The sequence below is a fragment of the Myotis lucifugus genome, unplaced genomic scaffold (assembly GCF_000147115.1).
Source record: "Myotis lucifugus unplaced genomic scaffold, Myoluc2.0 scaffold_64, whole genome shotgun sequence".
Taxonomy (NCBI): Eukaryota; Metazoa; Chordata; class Mammalia; order Chiroptera; family Vespertilionidae; genus Myotis; species Myotis lucifugus.
Genome location: NW_005871112.1, coordinates 1,823,241 through 1,847,066, shown reverse-complemented (window position 1 = coordinate 1,847,066; position 23,826 = coordinate 1,823,241). Strand labels below are relative to the sequence as shown.

General features: G+C 39.1%; 1 protein-coding gene across 2 annotated transcripts; it reads right to left on the bottom strand.

The window, feature by feature from the left end:
- Positions 1-320: 320 nt before the first annotated feature.
- On the bottom strand, positions 321-20,135 carry TGDS (TDP-glucose 4,6-dehydratase). 2 transcript variants are annotated; one of them, XM_006089837.3, is made up of 12 exons: positions 19,962-20,135; positions 17,600-17,666; positions 16,279-16,347; positions 14,288-14,378; positions 12,241-12,383; positions 10,779-10,877; positions 9,744-9,803; positions 7,370-7,413; positions 6,519-6,684; positions 4,414-4,472; positions 3,222-3,319; positions 321-1,863 (listed from the first exon to the last, which is right to left on the bottom strand). In XM_006089837.3, the coding sequence occupies exons 1-12, from the start codon at positions 20,045-20,047 to the stop codon at positions 1,778-1,780; spliced, it is 1,068 nt and encodes a 355-aa protein (XP_006089899.1). In that variant the 5' UTR covers positions 20,048-20,135; the 3' UTR covers positions 321-1,777. The 2 variants fall into 2 exon arrangements, with proteins under 2 accessions (XP_006089899.1, XP_014312280.1); XM_014456794.2 differs by lacking the exons at positions 3,222-3,319; positions 4,414-4,472 and having other exon boundaries at positions 19,962-20,073.
- Between the last annotated feature and the right edge of the window lie 3,691 nt (positions 20,136-23,826).

Below are 23,826 nucleotides of genomic sequence, written 5' to 3'. Positions count from 1 at the left end.
CCTCATTATCACTTTTAGAACTTTTTCATCTTCCCAAATAAACTCTGCACCCATTAAACAATAACTCCCTCTTCCCCTCTCCACCCAGCCCCCAGCCCCTGGTTAACCTCTACTCTACCTTCTATGTCCGTGAATTTGCCTACTCTATATACCTCATATAAGTGGAATCATTTGTCAGCATCTGCTGGTGTCAGTGTTCCAGATTTTGGGTTAATAGGTGTGCAGCGGTATCTCATTGTTCTGTTAATTTGCATTTCCCTTGTGACATGAAATGGAGCATTAATTTTTTTAACACTTTGTTGTATTAAAAACAAACAAACTGGTTTTTCATGCTATGTTCCTAATGTCTGTCAAGGTCATCTTCAGAGATGAGACGAACAATAAAGTGAGTCTATTAAAACTGAAAACAAAAGTATACACAAAAATATATGTCAGAACAAATGACAGAACAAACGATACAGCAAGTGTTTTTATTTTGTCATCTACCCTCAATGACCAACTCCACCACAGACAATTGCTCAGTTGGTCCCATTTCTGCCTGTAACTTCCTAGCCTCCCTGAACTTTCAACTCAACCTCCCTTACACCTGGCTCCCGATCTCCATTTTCCACAGGCTACCTCCAAGAAGCATTTCTTCCCTACACAACCAAGACCTGTGGAGAATCATTTCAGTTCCTCTCACTCACTAGTCCTTCTGCCCGACCTGATTCATACTATTCCCAATTCTTGCTCAATCTAACTATTTTTACATATCTCAGAATTTTGAAGTTACAAGCGTTCAACCTCAGTTTGTGTTTGATTTCTGTCTGGCAAATCCTCTTACTAATGTTGGATGTGCTTACTCTTTCCCCAATCTCCACATTCTCAAGGTCCTCACTCCATTTCTCTCCCCCTCCCTCACCACCTCTGGGCTAATGACCTTGCTTTCTACTTCACAGAGAAAACAACCTCAATCATGCACTGATGCAGCTGGGCTTACTCTTGGACTCTTTTCTCTTTCTCAACACAATGTCCAATCAGTTACATTTTCAAATAATCTTAAAGGAATTAAAAATACATAATTAAGTATTTAAAAATTCTTCTACAGGGAAATAAAAACATTCATTACTAAAAAAAACATGTTCTATATTAAATACATTAAAATATAGATCATTTTATAAATTAAATCATTTTAAACATGATAAAATTTCTGATACAAGGTTACTTATACATAGTTCAATGACTAACTTTGAAAATATAAAAACTATGTCCTTCTTTTAAAAAAGATTTAACTTCATGTTACAAAATTATCCAAAGTTAAAAAGTGCTTCCATTTTGTTCCATTTTTAAAGCAATTGTAGCACAATATCATACCTTAAAAAAAAGATGAGTTGGGGCCTAAGTCTCACCCTGCTTGCCTAAAAATGAAAACTTCAGAGACTTTCTAGTCCGGAAAAGGCTGGGAGGCTGGCTGAGTTCAGTGCCAGCAAAGCTGTCATCGGCCGAGCTAACACTGCCCTTGTTCTCAGAACCAGGCAATGCCTCCTTCTGCCCACTCCTATGAAGGAGCCCTTCTATGCCTACTGGTTCCTAATTCAGAAAAGTTTCCTGAATTTCGATATTTAAATCCTATGCCAACACTGAAACTCTTCTAAAGATTGAGGAATTTGGCGTTTGGATTTTATACAAAAAGTCATGAAATAAAAAAGAAAAAGAAAAAAGACACTTCATTTGGTCACTTGATTTCATTTCTTGTCGAGGTAGGATAATTTTCTTCTTTTTCCAAAAACTGTCCTGACTACACAAACGGTGGCTGTGCTGGGAAGGGTTCTAATGCCTTGTCCGCATTCTTCCAGTTGTCAAAATTTTCTTTGTACCACTCAACTGATAGGGGGGAAAAAGACAAAAATCAAAATTAAAAAACTAAACATCAGTTAACCAAAATTTACTGAGTTCTGCTAAGTAAGGAAAGTCTTGCCCAACAGCTTATGAGGACTGCCTCATGACAATTTGATTTTGAACTGACATTAATCAGAAGATATTTCATCAACGAAAATTCAGATTTAAGAATCAACTATTTTTTTCTTTTTAACTTCAAAAGTGCTTCAGTGTTTAATTTAATGGTGTAAGTGTTTAAGACATTCTGATTTTAAGAAATTCAGGGGTAAATGAGATAAATCATTTGCATTAGTTTTAAAGTTACAGAAAATAGGTGTAGTATTTTATTCATGTAAATGTAGTAATAATGCATTACAGGCATAGTGAAATGATATGAGTTTCCTTCTATTACTATGCAAAATTATTTTATGTTGCTATACTATCAGTAAAGTTTTTTAATTTAAAAAAAGATAAATTAGCTTTGAATTTGGTTTTTAAAATTTAACACAAGTATTTTGTATTTTAAACTCTGAATCAAGAATTTATGTTTGGACATATTTTTTCTCATTAGTACATTTATAAATAGAACTTTAATATATATATACACAGACTTTATATATATCTATTTTAATAGATATTTCTATACATATTCAACTTGCTTCCTATTTGTTTGTTTCAATATAAAAAGACTCAAGACACTTGCCCTTTGACTCACTGGATAGAGCGTCGGCCTGAAGACCTAAGGGTCCCAGGTTCGATTCCAGTCAAGAGCAAATGCCCAGGTAGTGGGCTCGTTCCCCAGTAGGGGGCATGCAGGAGGCAGCCGATCAATGATTCTCATCACTGAAGTTTCTATCTCTCTCTCTCTCTCCCTTCCTCTCTGAAATCAATAAAAACATATTCATTTATTCATTTAAAAAAAGACTTAAGACACTTGAAGACTGTAAGTATCTATATTTCATCAAATCTAAAATGACACTTATCTTAAGATAGACCATTATTTTAAATACCACTAAGAAAGAAAAACATTGCAATGATAATTTTAAGATGCTAATGGCTGTAAAAACACATAACTTTTAAGGACATGAAAAAAAGTAAAAAATTGTGTACCTGAGAAACAATGAAATTAAGTAGCTGATAACTGCTAAAAAGATATAGGGAGACTGATCAGAAGTTAGTCTATGAAATTCAAGATGCTTAGGAAATATAGTACTATTGCTAGACATATATTAAATGTAACAATTTGAAAAGTAAAAATGATTCATCGCAATATTCTACTGAATTTGTAGTGTTCTAAAAAGAAACCACTTTTTCTTTAAATTTTTCTCAACCTTCATCCCTCAAATGAGCAATTCATAACATACTTGTTTTCTTTATTCCTTCTTTCCAAGGCACTTTAGGTCTCCATCCTAAGCCATGTATTTTTTCTGATTTCATTGGATATCTCATGTCATTGATGGGTCTTGGAAAACAAAACAGATTTAAAATGACACTGTGGAAATATATTTACAAATCTGAATACTAAGAAAAATAATGGGTGTCCATGCATCTTCACCATAATTCAAATTTTTTTCTTAAAAATTTTCTCCCTGCCCTAACGGGTTCGCTCAGTGGATAGAGTGTCGGCCTGCAGACTCAAGGGTCCCAGGTTCAATTCCAGTCAAGGGCATGTACCTTGGTTGCGGGCACATCCCCAGCAGGGAGTGTGCAGGAGGCACCTGATCGATGTTTCTGACTCTCTATCCCTCTCCCTTCCTCTCTGTGAAAAACCAATAAAATATATTTAAAAAAAAAATTTTCTCCCTGATGACATGACCATAGAAAATTTATAAAATAAAGTGTATATATTTTTAAAATCATCTATAATCCCAGATGCCTAACACTAACTGTGGCTTATCTTCTCATTTCAGCACAATCTAAGTATGAATGCAGTGGGTCATACCTAAATGTTTGATGAATAAATAAATGCATATAAACTTATTAGGACTCTTGTGTTCCATATCCTGGGCTGGGTACTTTATATTATAACTGAACCTTAAAATACTTTTTAAAAAGCAAGATAAGTCCTAGCTTGTTTGGCTCAGTGGGTAGAGCATCGGTCTGTGGATTGAAGGGTACTGGGTTCGATTCTGGTCAAGGGCACATGCCCAGGTTGTGGGTTCGATCCCCAGTAGGGGGTGTGCAGGAGGCAGCCAGTCAATGATTCTCTCTCATCATTGATGTTTCTATCTCCCTCTCCCTTCCTTTCTGAAATCAATAAAAATATTTTTTTTAAAAAGCAAGATAATATTTTCTCTATTTCACACTCAAGGAAACCTCAGTCTTGGAAAAGGTCAGTAACTTTACTAATAATGCTACACTTTATTCTTATGACATTTATAATTAGAAAAAAATATTTTAAAAATATTTTAAAGGCACTTTAGGTCTCCATCCTAAGCCATGTATGGAGAAAACTCAAAATGGACAAACTAGTTTCTGGTTAAGTCCACATATTTTATAATTTTATGAGTACCTAAGATGCCAAATCTTTCCCCAACGTTTTAACTTGTTACTCACCTATCATTAACATAATCAACCCAGTTTTCCATTTCAGACTCTGAATTGGTCTCTTTGATCTGTCAAAACGGAAAGGGCTTTTAAGTCAAATTATAAAATGAGACCAGAGAATAAGAATGGTTTTCAATAGAGGATTCAAAAGACAAGGAAAACAACTTCCTGAAAGCAGGAGAGACAACTAAGATGAACAGCATTTTAGTAACTTTCTGTACGTTATAACCCAATCTCTACCTGAAGCTCAGAAAGAATACATATTGTATACTATCGCAGAAAATAAAAATTTTTGGCTTTTGGTTATTACTCATTGTGATATTGTGATTTAAATAAGAAATATACGTTTGATAGTCAACCCTGTTCCTGTCACGGAGCTCCTGAAATACTTGGAATTTCCTAAATAATAAGAGATAAAGGTGTCTTTTGCTATTTATAATAAGCCCTTTTCAATTGCATCAGAGTTTATGTTAGTAACTGATCTTGGGGAAGCTCCTAAGGATGGGGGCTGGCTGCCAGGAGAACCAACCAGGTGATTAGAGGGATAGAACTCAGCCCCCTCTCCCCACACACCTGGGAGAGGAAGGGGAAGAAGTGCTTGAGGTTGAATTAATCACCAATGTGTTAATCAATCATGCCTACTTAATGAAGCCTCCATTAAAAAAACACACACACACAAAAACACACACACACACAAAAAGACAGGGTTTGGAGTTTCTAGCCTGCTAACACATGGAGGTGCTAGGAGAGGGGCATGCCCAGAGAGAGCATGGATACTCCACGCCCTTCCCTCACACCTTGCCCTATGTGTCTCCTCCACTGGCTGTTCCTGAGCTACAGCCTGTGTAAAAGACCAGTGATCTAGAAAGTAAACTGCTTCCTGAGTTCTGTGAGCCACTCTAGCAAATTACCTCCAACTTATAGCTGGTTGGTCAGAAGCACAGGTGACAGCCAAGTCTTACAAATGGCATCTGAACTGAGGACAGTCTTGTGGGACTGATTCGTTAACCTGCGGGATCTGATACTATCTCCAGATAGAAACCATCAGAATTGAGTTAAATTGTAGAACACCCAGACGGTAAATGACAATTGTTCGGTGTGGGAAACCCACACGTTAGGAATACAAAGAATTCTGAGAATAGTGCAGAGGAAAACAACAGTTTTTCAATACACTCAGTCCTCCTTTCCACTGAATTCTGAGATTTATCATTGATGTTCACAAATACATACAGACACTCATAACCATAATTACTTACATATCATTGTTCCTTTATTCTAAGACTTAAAGGTTTTTATTTCTAAAATTGAGGTATATCTTTTATTGGGTAGGTAGATTTAATATATTAGGATTTTTCCCCCGAAAAACTGTTACTAATTGAATGATATAATTTCAAAGGACACATCTTAGTGTATAGATAGTAAACATCAGTGACTGTCAACCTTTTACATCTCATGGCACATAAACTAATTACTAAAATCTGTGGCACACCAAAAGTATATTTCTTGCTGATCTGACAAAAAAATAGATATTATTTTTATTCATTCACACCAGATGGCAATTGTTGTGTTGGCTGTTGTCTTTTTTTTTTTTTTTTACAATTTCATGCTCTGAAAAGAGGTCAGTGCCCCTGACTAAATAGTTAGGTATTATTATATGTTTTAAAAATTCTTGCAGCACTCTGGTCAAAAATTGCTGGTACAGTAGGCCTTGACTTACGAGTGTCCCGACTAACAAGTTTTTCGAGATACGAGCCGTCTCTAGGCCAATTTTTTGCTTTGAGTTGTGAGCTAAAATTCGGGTTACCAGCCAGCTTCAGATACCCCACCGCTAGTTGGCGCAGCGAACGTCACAGTGAACACCACAACATCAGCCCAGCCTTCAATTCATTGTAATGGTGAAAATTGATTTCACATACAAGTAATTTGAGTTACGAGCTCCGTCAAGGAACGAATTAAACTCATAAGTCAAGGCCCCACTGTATATATAATTATAAATTTTATGTATTATTTATTAACCTTTCAATTGAATAAACTGTAAGTTGTTGATTTTGACTAAATTAGTCATTGCTATCACTAAATTTTGAAAACACTACCCTTTCACAACATATACGTACCAGTTGTATTAGTTCTTTGGCAAGCTGGAGAATTGACATTTCAAAATTGGTTCCAATGTTATAAATTTCACCTGGCTTCCCCTTTTTTAGGACAGTGAGAAATGCTTCTACTACATCAGTAGCATAAAGAAAATTTCTCTTTTGGAGCCCTGATCCATGAATGCAGCTAAAAAGATTAAATAAAAGGAAATCATAAAATGTAAAAAAGTAAGCTCTTCCAAACCAAAGTAAGGCAACAACTGAGCACAACTCCAGAAAAGCCAATTCCCAATGCGATCCTAGAAATCTTTTACTGAAAACACAAAATTTCACAACTTTTATAAATTTTATCCATAGTTCTTAAATGATCTTCAAACCTCCTGAGGGTAGTCAGTAGAAAAGTGGCAAATATATGTGACCCTCTGAGAAATATTTATTCATCAATTGTATATCATAAATTTATTTTGAAGAAATATCTACAGTTTTATGAATTAAATAAATCCTTTCAAAAAGTAAAGTTATATACAGATAGATGTCAAATTTTATGCAATAACTGAAAGTTCCAGGATAAATCATTTTAGAACTGAATTTTTTCCCTCTGTCACCATTTATTCCCCTTTCCGCCTTTCTACCCCCCCCAACCTCTTTCCCTCTAGTAATAACCATACTGTTGTGTGTCTATGAGTTGTTGTATTTTTGTTTTTGTATTTTGCTTAGTTCCTTCACTTAAGAACTGAAATGATCTTAGTAAATAAATTATAAAGATGAATTACAAATTATACTTATTTTTTAAAGAACTATTGACTAAATGTAGAAGAAATTCCAAAACATTTCAGAAAAGCATATGGGTACAAAGGTAAATAGTAACATACCATTTCCTGTTGTGTTGTAGTAAAGAAATAAATTTTGGAATAACCTAAAAGAATATTTAAATATCACTTTAGACTTTGGAAATTTACTCATCAATATGAATCTAAGCTCATCATATTATTGTTAAGAAATATACATATAGCCCAGCCGATGTGGCTCAGTGGTTGAGCATCGTCGACCCATGCACCAAGAGGTCGTTGGTTGGGGCACAGGCCCAGTTGTGGGCTCATTCCCCAGTATGGGGCATGTGGGAGGCAGCTGATCTATGTTTCTCTCCCATCAATGTTTCAATTTCTCTCTCTCCCTCTCCCTTCCTCTCTCTCTAAAATCAATAAAAACATATTTTTTAAAAAAGAAATACACATATAGATGCACTCCAATTATTATCAGAGTTCAAGAAAAACCTATCACAATTTCAATAAGTAAAAGAACTCTAAGACAGCTTCCTATTTCACAAAAACAGGTTATCTCCTAGAAAAATATGAAAATAAGATAATATTATAAAAAGTGGAAAATTTCAGAAAGTCTTCATGAACAATTTGCTTTTTCATCACAAAACTCACTATTGTGTTGACTGTATAAGAGCAATTGCTTTATATATAACACCTTCTCAATAAGTGCTTGTGAAATTAATAAAAAAGTACATTCCAGAGCCTTGGATTCAAAGTAAACTTATGTTAAACAAGGTGAGATAAACTACTAATTTTATAATAAACCTGTTAAAGATACTCCAAAACTTAAGCAGAGTAGATATTAACACCAGCAGATCATGATAAGGCCCTTTCCTTTGGACAAACAGATTAATGCAACCAGCTGGGAAGTGAAAAACTTGCTCTAAATTTAGGACAAGAGGGAGCATAGTTACTTAAAATTGGGCTTAATGGTACAGAACCAATCACACAGGCATTAACTATATTTGACTACATTTCTTTTTTAAACATCAACTTGTTGTTCCATTTATTTATGCATTCATTGGTTGACTCTTGTATGTGCCCTGTCAGGGGACTGAACCTGCAATCCCTGATGTATCAGGATGATGCTCTAACCAACTGAGCTACTCAGCTAGGGCTGACTATATTTTTTCTTTATTGATTTCAGAGAGAAAAGAAGAGGGAGAGAGCGATAGAAACATCAATGATGAGAGAATCGGCTACCTCCTGCATGTGCCCTACTGGGGATCAAACCCACAACCCAGATATGTGCCCTGACTGGGAATTAAACCTTGATCTCCTGGTTCATAGGTCAACGCTCAGCCACTGAGCCACACCAGCAGGGTCTGACTACATTTCTTTATTCACTACTTGTACTACTTTCTGGAAGACATTCAGGCCTGCCACAATAAAGAGGAGTTGGAGAACAGTTAACCAGATGACTGCAAGATAAATTTATTTCCCCCCCCTTTATTTTTTATCAGGTCTCTTAGCTCCCTCCAGCCCTTATCTCAGTTCACTCCAAATATTACTCTGAGGACAGGGACCAAGCCTTAGTTGTCCTATCCCCCAGCCATCCTCAGGGGCCACACACTGCACTCTCTGGAAGTGCTATAGACAGAATTGCATCAAAGGACAAAGACACTAATGTGACCTATTTGGGGATTTCATACAGTAGCAGGAAACAAACAATGTTCTCCAAAGGCCTCAAGTGCACAGTCTCTCTGGGGAACACTTTAAGCGCAGAGGTTACCTAAAACTTGAATAAAACAGATTTGCCAAAGCTCTACCATACGCAAAGTACTCCCTCTTGCCTTCACTGGGCAAATATGAGTGTACAGCACCATCTGTCTCTTTAAATCTCCTGGACTTTGGAGTCCTGCTTTCCAAAATGCACTCTGAAGTCAGCATTTCCAGTTCAGGATTCTTGGCACCAGCATGGCTGATTTCTATGGTGTCTCTGCCCACTGGAGATGCTTTCTCCCATACTGACATCCCGTCGCTGTGGAGTCTCAGATCAATTTCTGAACAAGCTCCCCCCATCACTCTCTAACTAGTTTTTACATTCATGGATAGCCTGACGTACTGGTCTTACTGCAAACCAGGAGTCTAAACTGCAGCGTGACACCAGTGCTTGGGAATCCTGCAAAGTGCAAGGCATTTTCACGTGTATCATCTCACTGGGTTCCTCAAAATCCTTTCTAATGTTATCCTTACTCCTCAATCGAAAGATGATGCTCAAAGGGCCCAAGGTCATGCCAGCTGATGAATGTAAGGTCAAGACTTAAGCTCAAGTCTTCCAACTCTAAACCAGAGATCTGCATGTGGCCTATATAGCATCTATAAATTACGTATCATTACAACATAAATGTTGAACGAATAACTGAAGAGAGGTTATTATAAGTTACAATCACTAAAACACTCTGAATTTAGAAATAAAATGTACCTTTTCTGGATACTGATGTGGTCCATAAACATTACTGCTTCTTGTGATGACAACTGGAAACTTAAAGAGTATTGGACAGTAAGATCATGGAAAGGTCCAAAATAATAATTATCTAAAGTTAAGCAGCTTTAAAATATGGCACTTTTGGCTAAATAATTCCACACACCTTGAGGACAGAGCGAAGGGATTTTTTTCTAATGTAAGACTCCTGAAAAGACGGGAGAGGATGGGATTCAGATAAAGGCAGACGTTTCAAGAGGAATTTTTTCTTTATTGGGACAAGGGGAGGACAAGTATAGATGAAGACAGGTTTGTAAGTTTGACAGAAGAAAATGAAGGAAATTTCCACCTGATTATTTCAGAGACCACCTCTAGGTTTGGTTAGATGTTATACTTCAAAGCTTTCTCTGCTGTACCAACCCTTACAAATAAAGAACCTACCAGGAAAGGGAAAAGGACCAATGCTACTGGAACACAAAAGGTAAGAGAATGTTAAGTCATTCCTTGCCTTGCCTTTCTGGCCCAGGCCCTAAATACTCCCACAGATCAGTGGGAAGCCAAATGTAGGGGGTTCGAGCTGACAATTCATACTGGGTAAGGCTCCCCGCTGACACTGTCAGAGCCACCGGGGAACTCGGCCTCCTATTCACGAGGAGCCACGAGAGGTGAACTGTGCAGAGAGGAGCACAAAGGCAGTAATCGAATCTGCCCTCCCTCTCTCTTCCTTCACTCCCAGGATTCCTGGGAACAGGGCTTTCCACTTTAGCTGTAATACTCTACCTATTACTGAAGTAAGAAAAAAACACCATACAAATCATTCCTTTAAAAGATGAACTAAACAAGAAGTAGGTCCTACATTGTCCACACGCTATAGAAAATCAGTTTTTTTAAATTCCTTAATATGTAACTTTTCTCACTACATATCTTCTACCCTAGAAATGAAATATTGCTAATGCTAACTTGATGTTTTAACATCTAAGTCCAAAGAAAAATGATTCAAGAGTTTTAAATTAAAATTTAAATTAAAGTTCTTACTTTATATTGTTCCCAGTAAGATTGTACAAAACACTCAGCCTCTGCCTTAGATGATGCATACGGATTTGTTGGTTGTTTGGGTGAAGATTCATCAAATTCCTAATTTTAAAAAGATAAATTTCTTTTAAAAAGTACTATGCATACTTTCTAAGTAGAGAAATCAGAAAACATATTACAAACTTGAAATGTTAATCACTACATTAAAAAAGACATTAATGAACCCCAACTACGTGCCAAGCATTTCTCTGAGCACTTTAATGTAGTAACTTATTTTAAGTTCACAACCACCCAATGAGGCAAGAGGCAGAACAGCAAGTGCAAAGGCCCTGAGACAGAAGTGTGTTCAAGGGAACTACAAGGAGCTTCGTGAGACGGGAGAGAAATGGGAGATGAGGTTGGAGAGCTAGAGGGAGGCCAGACTATGTGGAACCTTGAAGGCCAACATCAAACCATTAACTGACCTTGAGCAGAGTAGTAATGTCATGATCTTACATTTAAAAAATTATTCTGGCTACTGTGTCACATCAGATGTAGGGTGACAAGGTGCAAGGAGGAAGAAGTTCAGCTTATAAAAAATGCAAGGAGAAATGAAAATGGTTGCTTCTCAGAGGTGAGGTTGTGGATTGAAAAGTGGTTAGGGCAGTGATGGCGAACCTATGACACGCGTGTCAGAGGTGACACGCAAACTCATTTTTTTGGTTGATTTTTCTTTGTTAAATGGCATTTAAATATATAAAATAAATATCAAAAATATAAGTCTTGGTTTTACTATGGTAGCAAATATCAAAAAATTTCTATATGTGACACAGCACCAGAGTTAAGTTAGGGTTTTTCAAAATGCTGACATGCCGAGCTCAAAAGGTTCGCCATCACTGAGTTAGGGTCTGCTTTTTCTCACTATAAGTTTTTCCAAACTACCCGATTTTTTTCCACTCACATGTGTTTTGGTAAAAACAAAATAAAACAGAATGAGGTCATTACTGACTATGAAAAAAAATAGACTGGAAAATGGAGCCATTTTTTGTATTAAAAGTATGGCATTTACATATGATTTACAAAGGAGAGCAGATTCCAGTTTCTACAATAATTTCACACTCACTCCTTGACATCCCAGGGTGCTTTCCTGAGTGAACAGGCAGCATGCTGTAGCCTAATTTACACATGCTCTAGCTGATGCAAATAACACTCATCATGCAAATAAGACTGGACAAAAAGATGAAATCTGCTGTTCTCTTGTAAAACATTGTCAGTCATATTACATTTACATCTCTTCTGTGAGTATTGTTGTTGCCTTTGGACTGGCATTATTTGATTTGAACAGAGGCACAATGGAATGACAACTGGAGAGTCCCACAGGTAATGTATAATCAGAGGCTGAAAAAAGCCCAGAGAAAGTCTTAATATTTAAGGTTTGTTGCAAGGTCCATGGTAAGTAGATGAAATATATATTTTCTAAGTTTACCTTATCAAGACTCCCTCCGTATACTTCATCTGTGCTGACGTAAATAAATTTCTCCACTCTGGCTTCATGAGCAGCACTTACCAAAACGTGAGTGCCATAAACATTAACATATGTAAACTCAAAGGCACGTACAAATGAAAGATCTAAAGAAAAGAGAGAAAGCAAGAACAATTCCATCCAAGGGATAAAATAAATACCAAATGGTAGACTCAAGTTTAAGGAAACTCTATTCACTTCTCTTCAGTCACTACAAATGCAATAGTTTTAAAAATAACATAAAACACATGACTATTATGATTCTTTAAGCCTAAATTACATCGTACGTGTACATTCTTAGAGCCTAGAAAACCATCAGTGTTAGATTTGTAGGAAACTTTTAATTCCATAAGAAAAATAAATAAATAATACATCTAAATTTAAAATATTTTTAAATTTAAAATTTTTTTGAAATTTCATGTTGAAGGTAGAGGGCTGGGCTTTTCAGCTCAACATGTTATTGCTGAAAACAACAACTATTGGACAAATTATTTTATAATACATAAACTAGAGGCCCGGTGCACGAAATTCATGCACTTAGAGGGGATGGGGTCCCTCAGCCCAGATTGCGAGAGGGCGCAGACTAGGCCGAGGGACCCTAATGGTGCATGATCGGGGCCAGGGAGGGACATGGGAGGTTGGCCAGCCGGGGACGGACCGCGGGAGGGTTCCAGGGTGTGTCTGGCCCATCTCGCTCAGTCCTGATCGGCCAGATCTCAGCAGCAAACTAACCTACTGGTTGCAGCGTCTGCCCCCTGGTGGTCAGTGCACATCACAGCGAGGGTTGAGGGGCCTTAGCCTATCATTAGCATATTACGCTTTGATTGGTTGAATGGCCAACCTGACGATCGGACACTTAGCATATTAGGCTTTTATTATATAGGATTCACTTTTAAATAATCAATTCTCTATAACCTGGGAATGAAGGGAGCTTTCCTAACTATGGCTCACAATACAGAAGCAAAAGAAATTGATAAATTTGACTACATAAAAATTTTTGCATGGTTAAAAAAACAACAACAGAAAAATCTACAAATTAAAAAGACAAATGACAAACTGGGAAAATATTTAAACTTATCAGAAATAAAGGGTTAATATATTCAATCTATAAAGAAGTTATAAAAAATAACAACCCTATGGTAAAATGGGGAAGAGACATAAATAGTTTGGACAATAAATACAAAGGTCCTGAAGCTTAAGATGCTCAACCTGATTAAGAAAAATCCAAATTAAAAACTCATAGAGCCCTGGCCAGTGTGGCTCAGTTGGTTGAGCACCATCCTGTGCACCAAAAGGTCGCCAGTTCAATTCCTGGTCAGGGCACAGACTCAGGTTTCGGGTTCGATCCCCATTCAGGGAGTGTGCTGGAGGCAGCTGATTGATGTTTCTATCTCATATCAATGTTTCTCTCTCTCTCTCTCTCTCTCTCTCTCTAAAAAAATCAATGCAAATATTATTTAAAAAATACAGTTTGAATGTCCATCTCCCCAAAAGTAATCACTATGCTGACTTTGGTTAAACTCATATTTTTAAGATAACATTCAAGCTTACATTTCAATCTACACTAAAAAAAAAAAAAAAAAAGTGACCTAAAAAGCACCAATTACCTTGATGACAGAGTGACCCCTGGCTTGTGTTTCTAGTAGAGCATGGTATATGCTTGCTCAAGGACACATACTAAGTACCTACTTGTTCAACCCCATTACTGGACTTTGATTTAGGCTATGACACGCGTGTCAGAGGTGACACGCGAACTCATTTTTTTGGTTGATTTTTCTTTGTTAAATGGCATTTAAATATATAAAATAAATATCAAAAATATAAGTCTTTGTTTTACTATGGTTGCAAATATCAAAAAATTTCTATATGTGACACAGTACCAGAGTTAAGTTAGGGTTTTTCAAAATGCTGACACGCCAAGCTCAAAAGGTTCGCCATCACTGATTTAGGCTAATCAGCCACTGGAAAAGATAATTTGCCCCTCATAACTGTAACATAAAACAATGCTTACCTACATGTGTTTGTGCAGCAAAGTGTAGTACTATATCTATTTTCTCTGTTTCAAAAAGCAGTTTCACAAAGTGAGAATCACATATGTCACCCTATATAAAAGCAAACATGAAAAAACTAAGTTTCATTTAGCATCCTCATTTGTAAAAACCATTTTACTATATGAACAACAACAAAATGATAAGAGAAGAATTCATTCTCCCCTCCCCAGTTTAATAGAGAACAGCTTAAAATTTAACTGAGAGGTCAAGTAAGTACAGTAATGAATGATGTATTTTTTTTCAGCATCCTAGGATATAAAATATTCAATTAAAAAATATTTTTTCAAATAAATGTCTAAAATAATATTTTATTGAGCACCAACTACTACTGAGGACTGTACTAGGTTTTTTCCATAACATTCTTGCCAACCTAAGGTCACTATATTAACAGGACAAATTTTAAACATATTTTCAAAAGTTCGAGATCACCATTATTGAAATATATTTAAAGTAATTATTACAATTGGAATGACATTTTGAAAAATGTACTTAATCACAACTAAGTAAATGTAAGAGTACTTCTGATGTGTAGTTAGTTCTAAAAATATGTTTTCTCACCCTAGCTGATTTGGCTCAGTGGATAGTGTGGGCCTGTGGCTGAAGGGTCCTGAGTTCGATTCAGGTTCGATCCCCAGTAGGGGACATGCAGGAGACAGCCAATCAATGATTCTCATCATTGATGTTTCTATCCCTCTCTCCCTCTCCCTTCCTCTCTGAAATCAATCCTATATAATAAAAGGCTAATATGCAAATCAACTTAAGTGGAACAACCGATCGCTATGACACACACTGACCACCAGGGGGCAGATGCTCAACGCAGGAGCTGTCCCCTGGTGGTCAGTGCACTCCCATAGGGGGACCGCCGCTCAGCCAGAGGCCAGGCTCATGGCTGGTGAGCACAGCGATGGTGGCAGGAGCCTCTCCCACATCCGCAGCAGCACTAAGGATGTCCAACTGACGGCTTATGCCCAGTTGGACATCCCCAGAGGGCTCCTGGACTGCGAGAGGGCACAGGCCAGGCTGAGGGACCTCCCCCGCACCCCTGGAGTGCATGAACTTTGTGCACCAGGCCTCTAGTAAAAAGATTTTAAAAAATAAAAAAATAAAATAAAAATATGTATTCTCAATAATTCTTTGGTGACTGAAGAAAACACTTTCATACAGAAGAACAGAATCATGAAATGTGGTTAAAAATAGAGTTTCTAGAATCACTAAAAAAAAAAACCCACATAGCCCTAACCGGTTTGGCTCAGTGGATAGAGCGTTGGCCTGCGGATTGAAGGGTTCCAGGTTCAATTCTGGTCAAGGGCATGTACCTTCGTTGCAGGCACATCCCCAGTAGGGGGTGTGCAGGAGGCAGCTGATCGATGTTTCTTTCTCATCAATGTTTCTAACTCTCTATCCCTCTCCCTTCCTCTCTGTAAAAAATCAATAAAATATATTTTTTAAAAAAACCCCACATAAACCATAGGATAACGAGTTGCATTTGACATTAAAATTTGCCTTTGCAAATTAATGACCTGGTTCTCTGGTTTATACTTTGGACTCTTTTAAGAGTGACTTGTAAGAATCAGTCTCCCAGAGCCAATCAATCAACTTTCATGGAAGAAGACTATCCAATGGGCTGTATGGTGGGCTTTTTGGCTATTGGCTGGCCTGTGCAACACCCCAATCTTCTTAAATGCCAGCAAGGCCTTATTAAGAAAGATAGTGAGGACCTAAAAGTCACAAACCATGTAAGTTCACCGAAAATCACATGTAACTTTATATATCGTGTCAATCCAAAAGTAGTATTCTCCATAGCATGTGGTACTTCTGGAAACTAAATGGTCTTAAATTAGCATGTTTTCTAAGCCCATATTACACAAGTGTGTGAAGAAGGAAGATATAATGTCTGAATAAGTAAAGAGGCAATCTATAATAATTATATAATTACAAGAAACTTTCATACCTGTATAAATTTGTAGTTTTGTTTGTTAGAAATGGTTTCAAGATTCTTCAAACTTGCGCAGTAATCCAGCTTATAATAAGTAAGAGAAAGAAGGGTAGAGAAACAATACAAAAAGTGATAAGAGCTTTTCCTATAAAATATCAATTTATTTTAAAGACTATAGATGTTCTGATTATAATACAAGAACATATGTTCTTAAAGTGTTTGCTTTTTGTATTTTTAAAAGTTTCTAATATCTTAAAAGTAAAAAACAAAAACGTAATTTCGTTATCGTTTCAAAACACACATACACACACAATAAAATTACTTGTTATAAACCTCTCCTTTAAAAAATTTTCCTGCCCAGATTTGCCTCCAGCCTCTGGTGGCTAGAAAAGTTTACTATTCCTTACTGAAAGGAATTAGTGATTGAGAAGAATTACACCTGTGTTACACATATTATAGCTCATTACACTTTTTCTGAGTTAACTGCTGGTAAATTGGTATAGAGAAGGGGGAACAAATTACTATGAAAGCAAGGCAGGTAAAAATTTCTAGGACTTATGGATTATTCTTTGACTACATATTTTTCTTATTACATTTTGTGAAATGAAGGTAAGTAACTGCATCTTGTGTTTAAAGTAAAAAATTCCGTAATCATGGTATTTCCTCTGCCCAGCAGGTGTGGCTCAGTGGTTGAGTGTCGACCTATGAAACGGGTGATCAGGGCTCGGTTCCCGGGTGGGGCACCTGCCCGGGCTGCGGGCTTAATCCCCAGTGTGGGGCAGGCAGGATGCTGCCGATCAGTGATTCTCTTCCATCATTGATGTTTCTCTCTCCCTCTCCCTCTCCCTTCCTCTCTGAAATGAATTTTTTTAAAAATTAGTGATTACCAATCATGGTTTCAGATTCTCTAGGGAGAGTCCGACTATTATTAAAAAATTCACAAAATTAAATTAATTACATTTTAATTTAAAAACTAAATATACAGTTTTCCATGAGGTGACAGTTATAAAATCAAATTATAAAATCAAATAATCATAATATTCCAATTCAGAAAAAGGTTAATAATCACAAAATTACACTAAATATTGAGTTTAGGGTGAAGATTTTTGGGGGGTAAAAATACTGCTCTTAAAACCTTTACTTTATAGGCTATCATAATAAATGAAAAAGTTTCAAAGGACTTTATTACTAAGATTAAATATAGCATGAACACATAACTATAGGCCCCTAAGTTACTAAAGTGATAAAAAAATGAAATTATTAGCATGGCAAAATTCTAACATTTTAAAAAATATAAATAAGTTTCAGTGCATGAACTCATTTTTATAAAACTCACCTTGTCTAGATTTATGATCATATAGTTTGGATAATCTTCCACTAAAGAGACAATCACATGTGATGCACTATAAGAAAAAAGTATATGTTGTTAGTAGAAAACTTCACCTTTTCCATAAATTCTTTAATGTTACTCTAAGCCAGTGGTCGGCAAACTCATTAGTCAACAGAGCCAAATATCCACAGTACAACGACTGAAATTTCTTTTGAGAGCCAAATTTTTTAAACTTAAACTATATGGGTAGGTACATTGTTATTAACTTAATTAGGGTACTCCTAAGGCTTAGGAAGAGCCACACTCAAGGGGCCAAAGAGCCACATGTGGCTCTCGAGCCGCAGTTTGCCGACCACTGCTCTAAGCTATCAAGTATTAGGCAACAAATGAAAGATACCTTTACATTTTTACAAGAAATATAGCTACACTGAATATACACACACTAACCTTGTCAATAATATCAATATACAAAGCCTTATATTCCCTTTACGCTATGGAGAAGACAATTTACTGGTCCTGGGTATAAGAAAAAATTAGTTTAAACAAGTGATCTGTCCATGCATGCTTTGAGTATGGGAGTAAAGCAGGATGATAAATACAATGGTTGGTGGTCAGTGCAAATGGACTATAATGAGTCTTTTCAGAGACTGTAGGTATAATTATATAAACATTAAGTTAGTATGAGCATAGGAGTTGTCTATGCTCAATGTAATCCTACTGCAATTGCTATCTCTTAGTACAGAATTTGATGATGTAAACGGGGGGCGGGGGGTCCTAGACTAAACCTAGGTTTCCAAGTTTAGCTGAAACCATCTGAGTTAGATATCCACAGTGGCTCCTGGGTTTCAGAGGACCCTGAAGTGGAACCAGAGGCATATCTCAGTGAGATGATCCACCAGATTTTATCATACACACCAAACACGGGCAGGAACAAGGGCAGCCCTCGACCAAATGTTGCATTCAGAGTTTGTACTTAACAGCCCTTTCATAGCATTTTCTAGAAATACCCTTCCAGGACCAGCACTCTCACACCGGTACCATCCTTTCATGTCCACACTCCTGTTCTCATTACGTGAACCTTGCCTCCTGGTACCCTTCTCAAGTCACTTTCAGCTCAGAAGAGAAGATTTAATGTGCTAATAGGCTTGGGAGAAAGAGTCCCATGTCCCTCTTCTTCCACGAGGCATTGGGAGTGTTTCTTGTTTGCGCTTATGCACTCATCCATTCAACAATTACTGAAGACCTTTATAAAATGAGCATTCTTCCGGGTGCTAAGAGAGCAGCAGTTTCTGCCCTCATTCTGTTTACATTCTGAAGTAGGGATGCAAGCAATAAATGATACATAATAATAAACACAATTCGTAATACCATTTCGGGGCGTGGTAAGTGTGTTAGTTGGGAGGGGCTATTTTATTTGAGATAGGGTGGTCAGGGAAGGCCTGAGGAGGTGGCGTCTGAGGAAACAGCTGAACTGAGTGATGCAAACAGCCTAAGCAAAGGGGAAGCAAGGGCAGAGGCCTCAAGAAAGGAGGAAGGAGCCTCCTGTGTTTCAGGGAAGGCAAGAGGCAAGTGTGGCCGGCGCAGAAACGCTAGGGGCAGACTGGCAGGAGATCAGAGTGGAAAAGTAATGCTTGGACATGTGAGAGTCTTCTAGATAGGGGAGAGAGTCTGGCTTTTATTCTAAATCTGATAGGAATCATCGGAGTAAAAGTTGTGCACGCTTACTTAATAAACACTGACTTGTGAGAAACAGACGTGGAAGCATTGTGACCAATCAGGAGGCTACAGCAGTCGTCCAGGCAAAGGAAGAAAGTACCATGGGCTGGGTGCAAGGGGCAGGGGGGGAGAAGAGGCCTTGAGGCTAATTTGGAAGTAGCCGAGAGAGGACTTGTTGATTGTGGGTGCGAGGGAAAGAGGCAGCAAACCTCTTTAGTACCAACAGAGAATTTTTAAGTCAGTTGAATAAATAAATGTCCTATCACATTACAAAAATTTATTTTTTTGGCGACAAGACCTGTGTATTGGAGGGGAGGGGGGTCCGGAGGGTTGAAGCACCTGGCGAGAAGCTTACTGCAATTACGGGCGCACCCAGAAGAGCGACAGGTGCACCTCGGGCCAGGTAGGAGGGCGGGGTACCCCGCCCCTCTGCCTGGGGAGGAAGGCGTTTTAAAGAAGCCGCAGTTTCAAAGGAACCAGGTCCTCGCAGGCCAGGAGCGGGGAGAAGGCAGGCAGATACCGGTCATGCACTAAGACTGTCCCCGTCTCACACACCCAAAGCTGGTCCCAAGCTGCCAAGAGCACGCAGAGCCGCAGGAAAAGGCTGGGGTTTCTGGGGGGCCACGACTCGGCCAGCGACGCCGTTACCTACATGAAACCAGCGCCCCCGGTCACCAGCACCCGCTTCGCAAAGCTGCTGGGAGGACCCAGGGGATCCACCCCACACGCAGCCGACATCTCCGGGGTCAGCAGCGCCTGGCACCGTAAAGTGCCAGGTGTCCAGACCTTAGGGAAGTTCCACCACGACCTTTTACGACGCGCCTCGTTCCCGCCCCTTCCCCCCCCACCCCGCCCCCCCAAAGTTTCAGGGGCGGCTTCGGGAACGTAGCGGATTCCCGCCTATTGGGAGGGCTGGGCGGAGCCCTCGGGTGCGCAGGCGGGCGCAGCGATTCTCTGCCGCCGCCGGGCTTGCTAGCATCTAAGGCGGGGTGTCTGGGAAAGGGGGGTCTGGGAGGTTTTCGGGCGAGTGTCACCAGCATGAATCGGGCTTTACTTAGATACCCAGGTGGTCGGAGTTATGCATGATTCCCTTCTTTTCATTCGTCTGCAACAGCGATCTCCACAGATTACACAGCAGTTGAGTTGTGAACTCCCGGGCAGTTATCTGACCAAGTATAGAGATGAGAGGTTGGAATAGCAGAATGACCTCTTGCTATTGGTGTTAATATTATTACAGACAGCGCAAGCGGCTTGCAATCAGGGTAAAGATGTTCCCTCTCCGTGGTGGGCAAACTGCGGTTCGCGAGCCACATGCGGCTCTTTGGCCCCTTGAGTGTGGCTCTTCCTAAGCCTTAGGAGTACCTTAATTAGGTTAATAACAATGCACCTACCTATATAGTTTAAGTTTAAAAAATTTGGCTCTCAAAAGAAGTTTCAATCGTTGTGCTGTGGATATTTGGCTCTGTTGACTAATGAGTTTGCCGACCACTGCGAGTCCTACTCGAAGATCTTTTCCTGCTCTGCCCTAGCCTCTATCCTTGCTTTTCCTTGGATTCGCCTGGCATGCTTCCTTAGACCTGGGTGCTGTTTCCCCAGATGTCTGCCTGGTATTGACCAGCCCAGACGAAACACTTTACTCTTTATCTTTCTCCAGAGCAGTTATCAACATTTATGTTGAATTGGTCATTGTTCCTGCCCCATGAGGGCGGGGCTTTGTTTCCTGATACAATCCCAAAGGCCTGGGACCAAGCCTGGCACAGAACAAACTCAGTAAATATTGTTAAATAGGCGAATAAAAATCTTACGGGTTTTTGGTTTTTTTAACAATGTACTGGCAGAGCCTAAAAAGAATGGGAATACCTGGTATACTAGTATGTAGAGGTGTCATTTGTTACTACAACATTTTGGTGGGCAAATTCAAATGTGTACATATCCTATGGTCCCCAAATTCTATGATGTATAATATAGGTAATTGCAGGAAAACGCAAGTATGTTCATTGCTATATTGCTCTTAATAATGAAAAACTAGACACAATGTAAATGTCTACTAATACTGTTGCACTTTTTAAATCCAATGGGCTGATATACAGTCTTTTAAAATAATGTACCAACATGGAATGAGGACCAAATTCATTGTGGATACTTATGGTCTTATATGACCAGGCTCCCCACCCTTTATCATCGCCCCAATTTGACCCCCTCCTTGCAGGCCCCAGAAAGGGCATCTGACTCACCCTAGGCCAGTGGTCGGCAAACCGCGGCTTGCGAGCCACATGCGGCTCTTTGGCCCCTTGAGTGTGGCTCTTCCACAAAATAACACGTGTGGGCACGCACGTACAGTGCGAAGTTGACTTAAAACTTTAAGTAAAGTTTCTTAAGTTAATTTTAGGGAACGTTGTGGAGTGAAAGAAGATGTAGTGTCCAGGATTGAGAAAGGTATGTTGAGATGGTTTGGACATATAGAGAGGATGAACGAAAGGAGATAGACGAAACAAGTGTACAAGACGAGTGTGGATGGGAGAGTTGGAAGGGGTCGACCTCAGCGAACGTACCTCAATCAGATTGAGAACGTTTTTAGCAAAGGCCAGCTTAGGAGCACCCTAATTAATTTAATAACAATGTACCTACCTATATAGTTTAAGTTTAAAAAATTTGGCTCTCAAAAGAAATTTCAATCGTTGTACTGTTGATATTTGGCTCTGTTGACTAATGAGTTTGCCGACCACTGCCCTAGGCCAATGGAAGCCTCTTCCTGGGATCGGGAGTTGACTAAGGTTCTTGGATAGTCTGGTTAAACTCTGAGGACCTACAAATTTTGGGCTTGCTCTTGGCCATATTCATTCAAGTGAACTGAGGAAATCTAGAAGCCTGTCTTCAGTGAGAGGGAAAAACAAAGTTGATAACAAAGAGAAGAAAGACAAGAGACAGAAAAAAAGGTCTCACAGCATTCAAGATCCATATTCTGGTTTTATTTTCAGGACCAGTTTGATTCATCTTCTTGATTTGCAAATACCACATATATTTACAAATGCATGTCTGAAAGGATCCACCTTAAACTATTAACAAGGGTTATCTTTGGATATTAGGTATAGGCAAGGAAAAGAGAAAATGAGGACTTACATTTTTATTTCATATAATTTTGACTGTTTTTTTCTAAGCTGCATGGGTGTCTTTCAAATTAAAAAATAATGTAAGTTTTTTAAAATCTCATAATACCTCCAGTTTATTCCTAGTCTGCCAGAGATACCAGAAAATGCTGGCGATATGATAGGAAGTGTTCCCCCAAGGTTTCTTTTCCTAAAAGGTGAGGTCCGTTGTGAGAATTTGCTTATACGTAATAAAGCTGGTTGTCAAATGAAAATAATGTATATACATTTCTTCATGAAATAATTTTACTATAAACATTTACAATACCGTATGGGAAGTGCCTGGGCAGGGAAGTAGGGGATTCCTGTTCCAGGGGCATCTAACAGAGTTGACGGTTTGAGAAAGGCTTCAAAAAGAGCCTTGGGGAAGAAGAGTAAAGTAGAAAAAGGAAGGTGATGTGGAAATTGAATAGTAGCATAAGACAAGTAATCCAGCCAGGGGGATCAGCAAATGCTCTAGGCCCAGAAGGGAGAACTTTGAGTGTTCAGCGAACTGACCATGGCTTGGTAAGGATGGAGATAAGAGACCACAGGTGGCAATTTGAGAGACTCAAAAACCATATTCTAAAGAGTGGGTTGTGTACCAAGAGCAATTGAGAACTTTTGAAGGAAAGCAATGCAGTCACATTGCATTTCCCAAAACTTTCTGTGGCTCTAGAGGTGGGCTGTGTGTAGCCAACTGGAGAAAATTAAGACTGGTGCAGCAGGTCAGTTGCCATAGGCCAAGTAAAAAGATATTCTGAAGGCCTGGAGAGGATAGGGGCTGCTGCTTCCTACCATCACCACCCGGAAGACACACGAATAAACATCTGTTGAATTGAGTTGACTGGGTGCAGGCATGTAAGGGGTGGAGGGTCGCTGTAATTCCCTACTGTCTGGCCTGCTGGGTGATGATGTAATTCAGGAAGACAGGAAACTTTGGAGGAAATAAAAAGTCGATTGGACTGTAAAGTTAAGTATCTTTGAGATATTAAAGTGGAAACGTCCAATAGGCTGCACTGGCACCCAGGGCTTTGTGGGTCCCTCTCTGCACCAGAAACGGTGCTGCCTGGGTTTGCTGTCCCGCAGGCTCCTGCAAAACCTCCGGCTCCGGCCCGCAATCCTACGCATGCGCAGTGGACAACCGGGGCAATAATTTTTCCGTAACCTGAAGCAACATCCTCCTAACTCTCCATAAAAAAAGGCGGGAACTAGCCAACAGGCTGGGAAGTGATGGGGCGCACTCATCTGCACGTCCCGCCCACTTCAGCCTCCGATTGGTGGATGTCCCCGGCTCGTGGCGCAGGCGCCCTCCTCATTGGTTGTCAGTCTCCTGGGCCGGTCGGCGGCTCCTGTCCGGCTCTTTCCTCGCCCCTCCCCAGCTGCCGACGT

Bases quoted from the DNA above. Each gene is read 5' to 3' on its own strand.
- TGDS (XM_006089837.3), bottom strand. From the start codon at position 20,047: ATGTCGGCTGCGTGTGGGGTGGATCCCCTGGGTCCTCCCAGCAGCTTT. The intron at 3,320-4,413 runs GTGAGTAACAAG...TTGTTTTCCAAG, and splicing joins GTTGATTATGTTAATGATAG to ACCCATCAATGACATGAGAT. The intron at 1,864-3,221 runs GTATGTTATGAA...CCCCCCTATCAG, and splicing joins AGAAGGAATAAAGAAAACAA to TTGAGTGGTACAAAGAAAAT.